General features: G+C 38.1%; 1 protein-coding gene across 13 annotated transcripts in view; it reads left to right on the top strand.

Moving 5' to 3' along the window:
- SCMH1 (Scm polycomb group protein homolog 1) overlaps positions 1-14,515 on the top strand; it is a 145,183-nt gene that overhangs the window by 26,915 nt on the left and 103,753 nt on the right. For 9 of the 13 annotated variants that reach the window (XM_019737146.3, XM_074334515.2, XM_019737137.3 and 6 more), the window contains 2 exons: positions 13,539-13,607; positions 14,089-14,112. In XM_019737146.3, coding sequence (XP_019592705.1) covers positions 13,539-13,607; positions 14,089-14,112 — 93 coding nt within the window. Of the gene's footprint in view, positions 1-13,538; positions 13,608-14,088; positions 14,113-14,515 lie in introns of those variants that run through there. The other 4 variants (XM_019737138.3, XM_019737142.3, XM_074334512.2 and 1 more) reach the window with 3 other exon arrangements.

The following is a 14,515-nucleotide window of genomic DNA, read 5'->3' as shown; positions in this document are numbered from 1 at the left end:
AAGAGAACTGACTCTGGGTGGTGAACACACAATGGGATTTATAGATGATGTAATACAGAATTATACACCTGAAATCTATGTAACTTTACTAACAATAGTCACCCCAATAAACTTTAATTAAAAAAAAAAGTACCAAAGCCCAAATAAACTAACACTTTTAAAGTCTCCAAAAGGGTAATACAGTGTAGATGTGTCACCATTGTATGTGATTCTGGAACTCATACTTGAGGATCACGCTGCAGAGAAAGAATTCTTCACAATGCCCTTTTGGAGACATTGCTCCAAATACATCGTGGAATATTTTCAGATGCAAATCATTTCAGCAAGCACTTATTAAGGGTCTCCTATATTCACAATAGTGGCTTAGTATTTGAAGGTTTAACTTGGGAGTAGGATGGAAATATTATGCTTAAAAATGTAAATAAGGTAGATTATGTTTAGGGGTTTATATACTAAGGATTCATTTATTCTTTTACATAACATTTATCAAGCAGAAAGTATGAACAGTCAAATATCTTATATATTCTGTAGTCATAGCATAGCACATTGAAAATTATTGTTGCCAGTGACCACCCTCAATCAAGAAACAATTATTATAGAGATATAGAAGTATTTTGTAAAGTTTTAACATTAAATATACATTATTCCATCATTAAAAAAAAGAGACTTATCAAAATCTTGTTACTATGAATGGCAAGATTTTAGTCCTCGATCTTTTGCCTCTAAATCTTTCCCTTCTCACTACATCACAGGTTCATAATTTGTATCAGAACTTAGTAGACATGTAAGTATGGAAGCTGTATGAACATTGGAAATAATGTATGTAAAAGTGTGAAAAAAAGTTAAAACCCCTTTATAGATGTAAAATACCATTAAAATAAGCCAGATCTTGATAGATATTGAATGTCTAACATAATCCTTTAGATGACACCAAACACTTCGATGTGTAATGTAACATTGTATTAGTATGGCAAACGAGGCGCTTCACAGGTTGCTTACCTACTTTTCTAGTCTCATCTCACTCAGTTCCTGTCATTTGTCTCTGTAACTTACCGTACCCTTTTACATCTATAATAAACTGCTTGCTGCTCTCTGAACACTGTTCATTTCCATGCCTTAGTACCTTTGTACCATATTCCCTTTGCCTAAAATGCCTATTCATCTTTCTTCTGATAATCCTGGCTCAGCTTCATCACTTCTATGAAGTTTTCCTCAGCTCCTGAAGCAAAGTTAATCGTTCCATTCTGTTTTCCCAGAGCACTTTGTATAACGAATCTCTGTTAGTCCAAAATTTTATATTATGATTGTACATTTGAATTACTCTCTGTCCTACTAATCTGTGAGTTCTTTGTGAGCATAGTCTGGGACTTATTTGTCTTTGTATCCTTAATACCCTGCGTTACTCCTAGGCTTAGGTACATTTTGTTTAAAGAATGAAAGAACAGCTTTCTTAAAGGATCTGTACGTTAAGTCGGAGAATGACCACATAAAAATACTTAAAAGCTTATAAATATATGCAAATGAATACAGTACATGCTTGAAATGGGATGATCACAGCCAGGCAGAATTATTTAGGGAAGGATTCCTCAAGTTCAGGTATTTGGCAACCGATGGCCCATAGGCCAAATCCTGTCTGCTGCCTGTTTTTTGTAAATACAGATTTATTGGCACATAGCCATGTTCATTGTTAATATGTTTTCTCTTGCTGGTCTCATGCTAGAGTGGCAAAGTTGAATAGTTCCAACAGAAACCATATGTCTCATAAAAGGGCCACTTGGCCCTTTACAGAAAAAGTTTTCCAATCCCTGCGCTAGGAGGTGGGTTTTGAATAGAGATAGGAAGAGAAAAGGAACCTGAACTGATGAAGCCCGAGCACGCATCATAACGTAATATAAACAGGCCGTATAGTAGGTATGCTAAGGAGAAAGTTCCACTTTAATCCATGTTGTCAGAGAGTTATGTTGAAGAGATGAAATGTCAAGAATGCTTTGACTTGAGAAAGAAGGAACGTAGAAATCCAATGGAAAGAAATTATCAAGGGAACATTCTGGGCCTGTAGTAAGGTAGTTTCCTAAGTAGTAGCAGGGCGTGATGATAATGATGATGATGGCGAAGGAGAAGGAAGCAACAGTACAAATTAGCATTGATAGAGTGTCTACTATGTGCCAGGTACTGTTCTTAGTGCTTTATGTATATCCAATTTAATCCAGCAACTACCATGTTTTCCCGAAAATAAGACCTAGCTGGACAATCAGTTCTAATGTGTCTTTTGGAGCAAAAATTAATATAAGACCTGGTCTTATTTTACTGTAATAGAAGACCGGGTCTTATATCATGTCATATCATATCATATATCATATCATATCATATCATATCATATCATATCATATCATATCATATCATATCATAATATAATACCGGGTCTTATTGTTAGAGCAGTTCCCAGTGACCATAGCCACTAGGAACTTTCCCGGCACGTTAGAGTAGTCACCGGCGATAACGGCTATTAGGGGCTTTCCCGTCAGATCAGTATCTAGCGACCACAGCCGTTAGAGACCTTCCCGGCACCCCGGCCAGCTTTAACCAATACCCTAGCGCTGCAAACCCCCCAAACCCAAAAGCCCGACGCTATATAACCAAAATGCCCGACCCGGGCAAGTGCTCAGTCTTTGGGAACGATCCTGTTGAGCCCGCTGTTGAAATAAAGCTGTGTTCTCCCTGATCTCTGCGTGCCGCTTGAGTTTCTCGGTCCTCGCCGTTTTCTGCAACATCATATCATATCATATATCATATCATATCATATCATGTCATAATATAATACCGGGTCTTATATTAATTTTTGCTCCAAAAAGACATATTAGAGCTGATTGTCCGGCTAGATCTTATTTTGGGGGAAACAGGGTATATGAGGTAATTGCTGTATTGTCTTTATTTTGCCGATGAGGAAACCAAGACACAGGGGTCAAGTTACTTGGCTAAGGTTATACGACTAGTAAGAGATAGAACCAGATCTGAACCCAGGCAGTCTGGCTTCAAAGTCTTCATAATAAAGGAGGGAAATCTGGGGATATTTGATAAAAGCACCCTTAAGCTTAGAGTAATTAGTCTGAGTAATTAGGGAGTATGCTTGCTATTCCATCGAGAGAGAGAGAGAGAGAGAGAGAGAGAGAGAGAGAGAGAGAACCTCTATTAGAAATTTGGTTTTATATGAAACTACTATTACTGATGGAAGTATGCTGGGATTGCCTCATGGGTATTGAGATACAAAACTTATTGAGAACTACTTCCCTAAGACCAAGATCCACTGCCAAGAGTGAAAGGAACTTCCTGGGGAGATGTGGGATCTTCCTCACTGGAAGTATAAGCAAAGACTTGGTAGAGATGGTAGAAAGAAGCTTCAAGCATTAGCTAGGATTGTTGGAATTGGAGGGAGGAGGAGGAGGAGGCATTGAATTAAATGAGTTTTAACATTCTTTCCAAACCTGTAGTTCTGGTATACCAATAGACTGATTACCAAGCACAAAGGAAAGGTCTCCAATGTGGCTTTGACATAGTTGATTTGAGTGGAAGACAAAGTAGTATAGGAGAAAATCCAATATATAAAATTCGAATTTGTAGAACAAGTTACTTCAAAGCAGACATTGGATTTATTTTTATAACTAACCATCTATAATTTCAATAACCAACTATAATTTCAACTAACCATCCTGGTGTGCTCAAAATATACTTCATTTTTTATTAAAAAATTCCATTTACACTTAACTTTTTGGGACTATAGTTACTGCGTAAAATAAAGGCAGCACCCATTGTTCATTATTTCAAAGATGGAAGATATTTCAGAGTATCTGCCACGTTAAGTTGTAGGGGATACAGAGGAAATAATTGAGCTGGGCCCCTGCTGCTACTGCCCCATAGACTTATAATGTGATAGAACCTGAAAGGGGCCTTATAGATCACGTTCAACACTTCATTTTACAACTGAGGAAAGTTAAAAACCAAAGATGATGTGTTACTGGCTCAGAGTCTCACAGTCGCGTAGCTGGAAATTGACTTTCAAAAGTCAGAGATCAGGTATGGAAAGTGCCTGCCAGTGAGTGGCAGGTAAATGAGGAAGCAGAAGGGAAAGAAGGTGATGATGATGATGTTAATTTGTTCTGCCCCATGTCACCCTTCTGTAAGCCTTTAGAGAGAAAGGTGGTGTTGTAGGGATGTGCACTGTCCACGCCACAAACCTAAAGTTGCACAGTGTAGTAAGGACGAAACCATACCCTCTAAAATGACAGGATCTCGGGTTTGCAGGGCCTTTCTGTTCCCCCTGATGGTTTAATATTTCCACCAGGTTATCTCACCTCTGCTTCCGTACCCTCAATGATGGCAGATTTGTATCTTTCCTTCCCAGAGAGTTCCTTCCACTGTTGGATACCTCTGGCTGCCAGAAAGCTCCTAGTAATAAGCTGAATCCTATCTATCTGTAGCTTCCACCAACTAGTCCTAGTTCTCTCCCTTGGGGTCATATTGAACAAATAAAGCAAATCTCATCTCTCCTGTATAGGAGAACACTCCAGATACTTGCACACATCTCTGCTGTTTCCCCTGGTTAAACCTCCCTAGTTTCTTAAACCCTCACTATCCTCTTGCTTTCCTTTTAATGAGATGGTGTGTCTGTATCTCATTCAGAGTATAGGACCTAGATTTGAACATAAAAGTCTACTTCTGAAAAGTGCTGACCCAAATGAGAAGGAGGATGGTGGTGGTGGTGGTGGTGGTGGTGCAGGCTACTTATTTCATGACATCAGATCCATATATGCCTGCCTGGAAGTATGATGTGGCACCATTGGTACGAATAAACTTCTCCCCTGTTCAAGAAGCATGGGCTAGAAGCACCCTAAAGGCATCAGCTTCTCTTATGCTCTGGATCACACTTCTGTAAGCCTCTGGAAAGGGTAAGTCTTATACACAGCTGAAGTCTACTAGGACAGCCTGTAAGACAAAGGGAATTATGGCTTCTGTGCGTTTTCATTAGCTACTCATTGCTAGCTGCTTTGCTTGTTAAAGGAAATATTGATGTTCTCTGGTGGTTCTTCTCTGTGCACGTGCAGAGATGTATAATTGCTATAGAGGGAGTGGGGGAGGCATGATCACCAAGGAGAGATCTGCTTCGTCTTCTTTGTTCACATCTGCTGCACGCAGAAGACAGGATTTATTGCTCTCTTTGAGAAAGTAATTGCCTAGCTTGCTTCCCCTCCCCCCAATCCCAGAGGAGTATTACCATCTCATCACATTTATCTCTAACGGCAGCAAAGTAAATGAAGGAGAGCTGGAGGCAAAGGACCAGCTGAGCGGCGCTAGGAATACTTGTTAATAGGACGGAGTGGCTAATCAGTGGCACATCCCTATGTGGCATGTCCCTATGGACATGAGACCAGTCCCGTGTCTGTCTTCTGCCTCCTCTGACGTGTGTCCTCCATGACACAGAGGAGGCAATTGTTCTGCTCCCAGCATTTCCATTTTGATCTCTGTGCTTATCGCCGTAGGATTACAGTTTATTAAAACCACAGTTATCTAACACTGAAAGGGTTCTGTCTTAATGGGTTTTCAGAAGTACATTTGATGCTTCTTTTTTATATTTTCTAGTTTTCATTTCTGGGGGAAGCATCCTCCTTCCCTGTTCCCTTCCTCCCTTCCTCCCCACCCTCTCTCTCTCTCATTGGTATGTGCATGTAAGCCTGCATTACTACCTTTGTGTTTTCCAAGCTCTGGGAATATTTAAAACATGCTACCTATGGGCATCCTCTGTTTAATTTTTACCTCATGAAATCCCAGACTGTGCCTAATCTTAGTCAGTGTCCAGATCAAGCTAATAAACATCAGTGCTTTAGTTTTTACTGCAGTGAAATGGATAGACTATCCACAGTCACATCTGGTTGTAGTTCTTCCCAAGGTGGGTATTCCATGTTAGAAGCATTTGTAAGGGTTCTTTCTCATGAGTTTGTTTATTTGTTTTGAGGAGAGAGACAGTCTTGTTAAGCGCATAGTTTGTGTTCAAATCCTGCCTTTCCTACTGACTGTAACCTTTTAGAAGCTTCTTCAACCTCCCTGCGTGTCATTTCCTCATTTGTAAAAAGGGGTAATGATATCGTACTAAGTGGTGTCGTACTGGGGAGGACTCGACAGGATGGTGTTGTTGAAATTCTTAGCACAATGTCATGCACATAGTAAACAGCTTAAAAATACTGCTATTTAATGTTAATAATTTTTATTGCTATTTTAATATATAAGCAATAATTTACAACTGAATTTTTGATATAATATATGAAGAATTTTTTTCTACTTTTCTTTGCTTCAAAGTGTGACTTGCTCTGATTGTTTTGTCACATTTTGAAAGGATGCTTCCATAGCCTTGCAGATTTTTCTATTACATATTTTCTTTCTTTCAAGGGATTCTAGAAATATCAGAGTTTTTACATTTGCTAGATCTGCACTATCTAGTACAGTAGCCACTGGACACATGTGTCTTTTTAAATTTAATAAAAATTAAATACAATTAAAAATACAACTCTTGAGTCACACTAGCCACATTTCAAGTGCTGAATAAACCACATGTTGCTGGTGGCTGGCTACCCATTAAACAGTGTAGATCTAGAACTTTTCCATCATCACATAAAGTTCTGTTGGACAGCTCTGCTTTAGATGTTGCTAGTCTGTGCTCTCACACACTTTTCTCAGAAATCACAGAGGATATGAGAGACTACTCTCTTAATGTTTCAGGGCTCTGGAAAACGGAAGAATTCAGGTTATTCTTCCTTCTCTGTCCTTCATTACTGTGTTTTGAAATAAATACAGGCACGTTCACTTACCCCCTCAAAAGATAACATTACCCTAATTTTTAAAAGTCCCAGTCAACAGTGAGAGGAAGCCAAAGGGAGAAGTAAAGTAGAAGTAGTTCTAGCAGATATTCCTAGAGTCGTTACTCAAATTATAAATATTAGAATCCTTACGGGCCAACTAGTAACAGGAGATTCTAATGTCCTTTGTGTAAGTATGTACATTATTATTCACGGTCTGAGTTTTGCCTCTAACAAAGGTGGTGAACAGCAAGTTTGTCCTTAATAATCCCGATTATCTGTATTATACACTTTTAAAGCCATTTTTTCATTTGTTCTTCACAACAACCTAGTGAAGCAAGTAGCACTGGGATTACCATTCCTGTTTTACTGATAAGGAAATTTAGGCTCAGTGCCTAAAGTCTTTAAGGAAAAGTAGTCTTTAAGGGAAAAACAGAGTTGAGATTCAAAACAATAAAATTTTAACTTTCAATTCAGTGTTTTGTTTTGTTCTGCTCTATTTTACCACCAATCAGACTGTGGTCAAAGAAAGAGTGAAATTTCTTTAGGGCAACTAGAAAACTGACTAACGTTGCACAAAGTACTCTCAGAGCATTGCTGCAACTTCATTTGTCCTATGACCATGTGTATTAGTCAGGGAGGGCTGCCATAACAAAATACCACAGGCTGGGCAGCTGAAAACAACAGAAATTTATTTTCTCACAGTTTCTGAAGCTGGAAATCCAAGATCAAGATGTCAGCAGGGCTGGTTTCTGGTGAGGCCTCTATCTTTGGCTCACAGACAGCACCTTCTTTCTGTGTCCTCACCTCGCCAATTCTCTGTATGCGTTTGTGGAAGGAGAGAGAGAGACAGAGACAGAGAGCGATATCTCTGGTGTCTCTTCCTCTTCTTGTAAGGACACCAGTCCTATCAGATTAAGACCCCACCCCATGACCTCATTTAACCTTAGTTAGTTTTTTAAAAGTCCTGTCTCCAAATAGTCACATTGGAGGTTAGGACTTAACATACCGATTTTGTGAGAACACAGATCAGTCCATAACAACATGTTATGGTTTTTTTTTTTAGTATCTTTTGATTTTATGGCTTAACCTGGTTAGTTAAAAACTATATTTATATTCAGTGTTTACATGGGACCGAATGTAGCAAATATCCATCTTCTTTATTTCTGTGGATATTGAAGCTTAGTTAAATTAAACCTGTGGTACTTGCTATAAGGTACCGTCCAACCCTGAGATATTTTAATAAGGAAAAAAAAAGTATCTGACTATCCTACTTTTCTTACAATGTAGCCTAACTTGTTAATAGTTTAAAAATCTCAGTACTTTACAGGGTAATAAGTGTCTCTCTTCCTTCCCACAGCCATTCTACAGATAGAGAAATTAATTAACATACAGAGAAACTAACTTGTCAGAGAGAGCAGAGCAAGGTATTGGTGGATCCAGGGATAAATATTTAATTAAACCTCTTAACTCCTTGACCAGTTTTCAGTTCATTGACTATGCAGCCTAGTGGTAAATATGTTTTTACCCTCCTATCTTGGAGGTAGAGGGATTCAAAGCTGTAGCAAGGATGGAATTTAAGGAATTTCTCATCACTAATTAGATCACTCGTTATTCTTTTCTTTTAGCCATAATGTCCTTATTGTCATTAACATGAATTTTCCAGGTCATGACAGGGGGTTGGAAGTTTTGCTTTTTAAATATTTAAAAATATTTCTATAATAGTTCAACTACACTAGAGATTATTATTAAGAAACGAAAGAAAGAAAAACCTATTTAATGAATTTGTTCTGTGTTAGGCTCCATACTAGACATTTTGTATTATATTATCTTACTTAAATGTCCTTAAAATGTGTAGCCATTTCTGGAAGGTATGCATTCTTACCATTTTTATAGTGCTATTTTTAATAATATTAGTTGAATTAAATAGAAAAATATAAAATTCAGAGTTTAGATTTTAAATAAAATTTGAGGTTTGTGAAAACTAAAAACCTTAGCAGAAATCTTTAAAGCTAAAATCGCTTTATGCTTAAGCGTAGTTTCTGAGGTGGGATGATTTGTCTTGTCTGATATTAAATCAGGCTTGCTCTTCCACTTGACACTAAAATCATATTTTCTCTAACGTCTTTTCTTTTGTCTCTACATCTGAGATACTTACGATTCTTTTCATTGCTAGGGAGGTTGAACAACCAAGCCATATGAAAAGCACAGGTATAAATGGGCCTCCAGAACCAAGGTTCTCAGGCCATATTCTCTCTTCCATCCGTCACCTCTGCTGCTCTGCTCATTGACTTCCTGCGTATTGTAGATCTGCGTTCTCCGTTACAGTAAGAAGTGTAGCCACTGACAGTGACCACATTTTACTTCTCTTATCATACCCCCTTCTGCTTCAGCCACACGGAACTACAGTTGTCCAACATGGCACTGTCCATTTGCATCTTTCTCCCTCTTCTAGGGTGAAGGGTGAGTGCCTTATTACACACGTCTGTATCTAAGTATCATCTCTATGTCAAAACTGTTTTGATGAAAGCATGCATTTAAGTATTGACTTCTTAATATCTGTAATTTTTCTCTCATTGTATAACTATTTCTGAATTTGGAAAAAGGACAAACTTTTCTCTCTCTCTCTCTCTCTTTTTTTTTTGAGCGCTTGCTGTGTGCCAAGACCCAGGAATTACTGATTGGCTTAGTAATATTTAGCTCTGATACTCTGTGACAGGCACAGAAATAGGAGGTAGAGATAGTACTGTATTCTGCTTGGGGATATTATTGCAAAGTAACGTTTCTCCTTCACCATAATAGAGAAATAAATAGGAATCTCCTCAATAGAGAAAGAGGGGTAAGACCAGAGATATGCAAGACTGTAACATCCTTATGATGTTTGGATACAGTTTAGGGCTTGATCTGTGAAGACTTTTAAATGAGGTGGGGACAAGTTTTATCTTATTTGTATTTTAGAAAATTAATAACGAAGTATAGATTGGAAAGGAGTGAGATCAGACAGGAATTAAATAACTGTTTTTACTGGTCAAGGTGAAAAATAATGAAATCTTAAACTCAGAATAGGAACCGAGGCAATGGAAGAGAAGAGGAGATGGTCATCATTTTAGAGGAGGAACTGGTAGAATTTGATAACCTATTGGATGTGGAGAGCAAGGGAGACAGACAATTAAGGAGGATTTCAGGTTTCTGATTTGTTACTGTTAGCTGGAGTAGGGACTCCCAGAGAAGAAACATAGGAAAGGGAAAGGGAATAAAACAAAACTAGTTACTTAAAAATTATAGCTACATATCATAATATATACTCTGAAATGTGGCCATTATTATTAGAATGCTTTGAAAAGTGTGGAATTCTCACATGCTGTGTTCTATTCATTTAGGAATTGATACAGGGACAATTTTCTAATCCACTAAGTAATGTATGGTGATGCTTAAAAATTAAGCATTTTGCGAGGTAGTTGTCTCCTTTTCTTGTTTGGGTGCTGCTTTCCAAGTTCCACTAGTTTGTGCCTGGAATTTTGAATATTTCTTTTCAGAAGTTCCTTTTTCATTGTCTAAAGTTGCATATTATTTTGATGCCTTTCTGCCCAGTTAAGTTTATTAATCATTTTGTTCATTTTGCTTTGCCATTAAGTCTGGCTTTCATTTTTTTGTCATTACTAGCATATCTTTTCCTAAATTGCATTGGTTGCTTTTAAATATTGATTTATTAACGATCTTGCAGCCTGCTTTTTATTTATCATGGCTTCCTGAATTAGTTTTATTAGGTTGGTGCAAAAGTAATTGTGGTTTAAAAGGTTAAAAATAATTGCAAAAACCACAATTACTTTTGTACCAACCTAATCTATAGACTGGTAGCTCATCTTTACTTAAGTGATGTAATACTAAAAACTTGTATGTAAATAGACTATATATTGGTATTTAATTTTTAAGAATACATTCCTTCTAATTATAAAATAATTGTGAAAAAGCTTTAACATAAATTCAGTTATGATACCCAAATATCTTTTGTCTGTCAGCAATTTTAAAGCCTGATCAACTTGGTAATCTTTAATAATTATTTAGAGGAGAATAAACATGGCAGATTACTGGAGAGACAGGAGACATCAAACCAGGACAGAAGGCACCTACTTGCCGTGGGACACTGACCGGTGTGATTGGAGTGTAGTGGAAAAGGGAAAAGTCATAACAGATAAACAGAAGTGGCAGGAGCCAGATCCTGCATAGCTTTGTAAGGCACCCTCCACTCAGTGGAAGGCTGTTTTATGTTTTAAAACGCTCACTCTGACGTCTGTGTGGCGAATAGGCTGAAGTAGAGCAAGAGTAGAAACAGGAAGACAGATGAGCAGGCTGTTGCAATGTTCCAGGTAAGAAGTAATGGCGACTTGAGCCGGAGGAAGAGTGGTGGCATTAAGCACGGTAGGTGGGTTTGGGATATGGTCCAGCAGAACTAACTGATGCATTGGACGTGATTGTAAAGGAAATGGAGGCATCAAGGATAATTTCAAGGATATTTGGCTCGAGCAACTAGATGATGGAAATGCCATTTACTAGTTTGGGGAAGACAAAAAGAGGAACAGGTTGGCAAGAGGTGACATTCTATTTTAGCCAGACTATTTCAAACTTAACAGTTTGAAATATCTGATTGATAACCATGTAGAGATGGCCTCCAGGTAACTGTATATGTAAGTGTGGAGTTCCAAGAAGAAGCCAGTGCCGGAAATAGGAATTCGGGAGTAATCTCAATGGAGCTGTGAGCAGAAAACCCTATTGGAATGAGGCGATCCTGTGAGGAAATGAGGAGGCAGTGACTGTAGACAACTATTAAAATAAGTTTTCCTGTGAAGGAGAGCAGAGAAACAGGCTATAGCAGAGGGATAGATGTGGGATTAAGAGGGTTGTGTGTGTGTGTGGGGGGGGGGGTTGTTTGGGGTTTTGTATGTTTGTTTTGATAGGAGATGATGGAGTAGTGAGAATGTTGATGCAACCGATTAGAAGGGGAATACTTGTAAAGTTCTTAAGAGGATGAGAGGAAATGGGATCTGGAACATAAATGGAGGGTTGGCTTTTGATAAAAACAGAGACACTTCATCCATGGTGACAGGACAGAAGTCAGAAAGAATGATGAATGAGGAGCTTCATTCATTCACCAAACGTTACCTGCGCTTCTGCTACTATTCTGTGCGTTGGGGATACTCCACTAAACAAGAGCAAGTGTGTACCTTTCTGAAATGAGTGGCATATAGAAGGTTCCTATCCTTTATTTCTGTTCTCTCAGTGAATCCTGAATTAAAGGTATCCGCCTAAGAGTGAAGGAGGGAGGGAATATTTGGAGTATGAGCAGAGAGAAAAGGATAGGCATTTGGGTTTGTTTGTTTGTTTTAATTGGAAAGTGGAAAATCAAACTTAGTAGGAAAATGTGGTGTGCTTTCTAGTAGCATTTGAGAATTATGGCCATGAGTGTAAAGTAAGAGCAGTAAGCTTGCATTTGTTTTTCTTCGGCGCTCGTGAGCTGTTGGGGTAGGCACCGTATAGGTGGATAAGGGACTTTACCCAGAGGTAGGATTAAGGCTTAGAGGGAGTTAAGTGTGTTTGCCAGGGAGTGGTTTTAATGAGGGACGATGGGATCTGGGTTGTGTAGGAAGAGAAGCGAAAACGTGATGTGTGATCGATGGGTAGGGTCAGTAGATGGTCAGTAGATGAATCTCAATTTTCAAACAAGGAAAATGTATTTCTACTATATAATGTATCCTTTTTATAGAAAATTTGAAAATATATGAGATTAGAAAATAGAAAGTGGGAAAAAACAGTACCACCACCCAAAGATAACTAGTTGTTTATGTTGGCTGTGTTTACTTTTTTTTCTAATAATTGTTTCTAATGATGATTTGTATTAGTTTGGGAGAGCTGCCATAACAAAGACTACAGACTGGGTGATTTAAACAACAGAAATTTATTTTTTCACTGTTCTAGAAGCTAGAAGTCCAAAATCAAGCTGTCGGCTGGGTTGTTTTCTTCTGAATCCCCTCTCCTTGGCTTATAGATGTCCATCTTCTCTCTTTGTTTTCACATCATGTACTTATCTCTGTCCAACTTTCCTCTTCTTACATATTGTATGAGGGCCCACACTAATGACCTCATTTTAACTTACTTATCTCCTTAAAGAGCCTGTCTCCAAATAGTCACATTCTAAGGTACTTAGGAGTGAAGACTTCAACATGAATGGGGGCGGGGGCGGGGGTGGGGGGGCACAATTCAGCTCATAACAGAGGTGCTGTTTTCATTTTTTATATAATTGTTATTCCATGAATATAATTTTTGATCCCATACTTCACCAGATAATGTAATTAAACATTTTCCTATTTTGCCACTTAGCCTTTGTAAAAAGTTTAACAGCTGGAAAATACTTTGTTAAGTGAATGTATTACAGTAACTTAATCAGTCTTCTGTTTTGAACATTTAGGTCCGTTCCCCCCACCCACCCCCCCACACACACATACGCACACAGTTAAATTTCTAAACAATATTTAAGCTTTTAAAATAAAATATTTTTTTCTGTGTTTGGATTGTTTCCTTAGAATAAAGTCTCAGGAGTAGATTACTTTATTAAAAACCATTGATGCATACTGCTAAATTGGACAAGTACTGAATCTTGTATTTTCTTGCACGTGACTGTTCTCTCTTTTCCCACAGAAATAGACTGGAGTGATGTTAGAAAACACAAATATGGTCACCTGTCAGAGTCTGTGTCCCAGTATCCAGGTAAGAAGAAAACTCTGTTTAGCACAGAAAACTTTTATTTGGCATCTCTTCCCATAAAACCTTTGCTTTTAGAGGTCTGAGTGTACAAAGAACTCACTGGTTAAAACAAAAGCGAATATTGTTGTTTATGTATGTATCTGTCAAAAGCAATATGCTTTGTGTTGAGCTGGAAATCAGGAAACTTAGATTTGAAGTACTGATAATCCCAAGTTAGTTTATAGCTTTAGGTACAGTTGCTTAGCCTCTCTGGACGGCCCTAGCTTTGGAGAGTTTAGACTTGGGAATAAGGCAGGATTGCGTAGTGAACTTCTACACCTACTGCTACTAAACGCAGTATCTTTTGAAATGACAGAAACGGGCTAGACAAACTCTCAAGCCTAAACTCTGAAACTGCCTAGTTTTACCCCAGAACTTCACCTTTCTATCATTTTGGTACATTTGTCATGATGACTTATGCTGTAACATTTCTTTTCTTTAATAGAAGCTACTGACTTCCTGGAGCTAGGTAAGATATTTTTCTTGTGTTTCTGTTAAATAAGGGGAATTACTAAGCCAGAGCTTAGACTGTAACTAGGAAAAGAATTCCGTGTGTCTCTGTCTCATAAACTAGTGAATCCTGTGCTCTTGTATGTCTAATGAGCTAGTGTAATTCATCTCAGCTGCCATGTCAAACCCTCCTTATCAGGAGGCCAACAGACCAAGGAACAAAAAGTGGGGGAGGGGGAGACTTAACATAGAGTACAAGGAGGATGGGAATTGAACCAAACTAGAAGTAGCTTCTTAAGTCACTAAATCCAGAGCTAAAACAAACCCCCACCATCCATAATTCAGAATTTGGTGGGATTATCCCAGAATAAATTATTCATGAGAAATTAAACCTAAAGATTTTCTAATTTTTTTAACTAAAT

This window comes from Rhinolophus sinicus, chromosome 14, assembly GCF_057876585.1.
Source record: "Rhinolophus sinicus isolate RSI-liver-muscle chromosome 14, RSI-T2T, whole genome shotgun sequence".
In the NCBI taxonomy this organism is placed as follows: Eukaryota; Metazoa; Chordata; class Mammalia; order Chiroptera; family Rhinolophidae; genus Rhinolophus; species Rhinolophus sinicus.
This window is presented reverse-complemented; position numbering and strand designations above follow the sequence as displayed.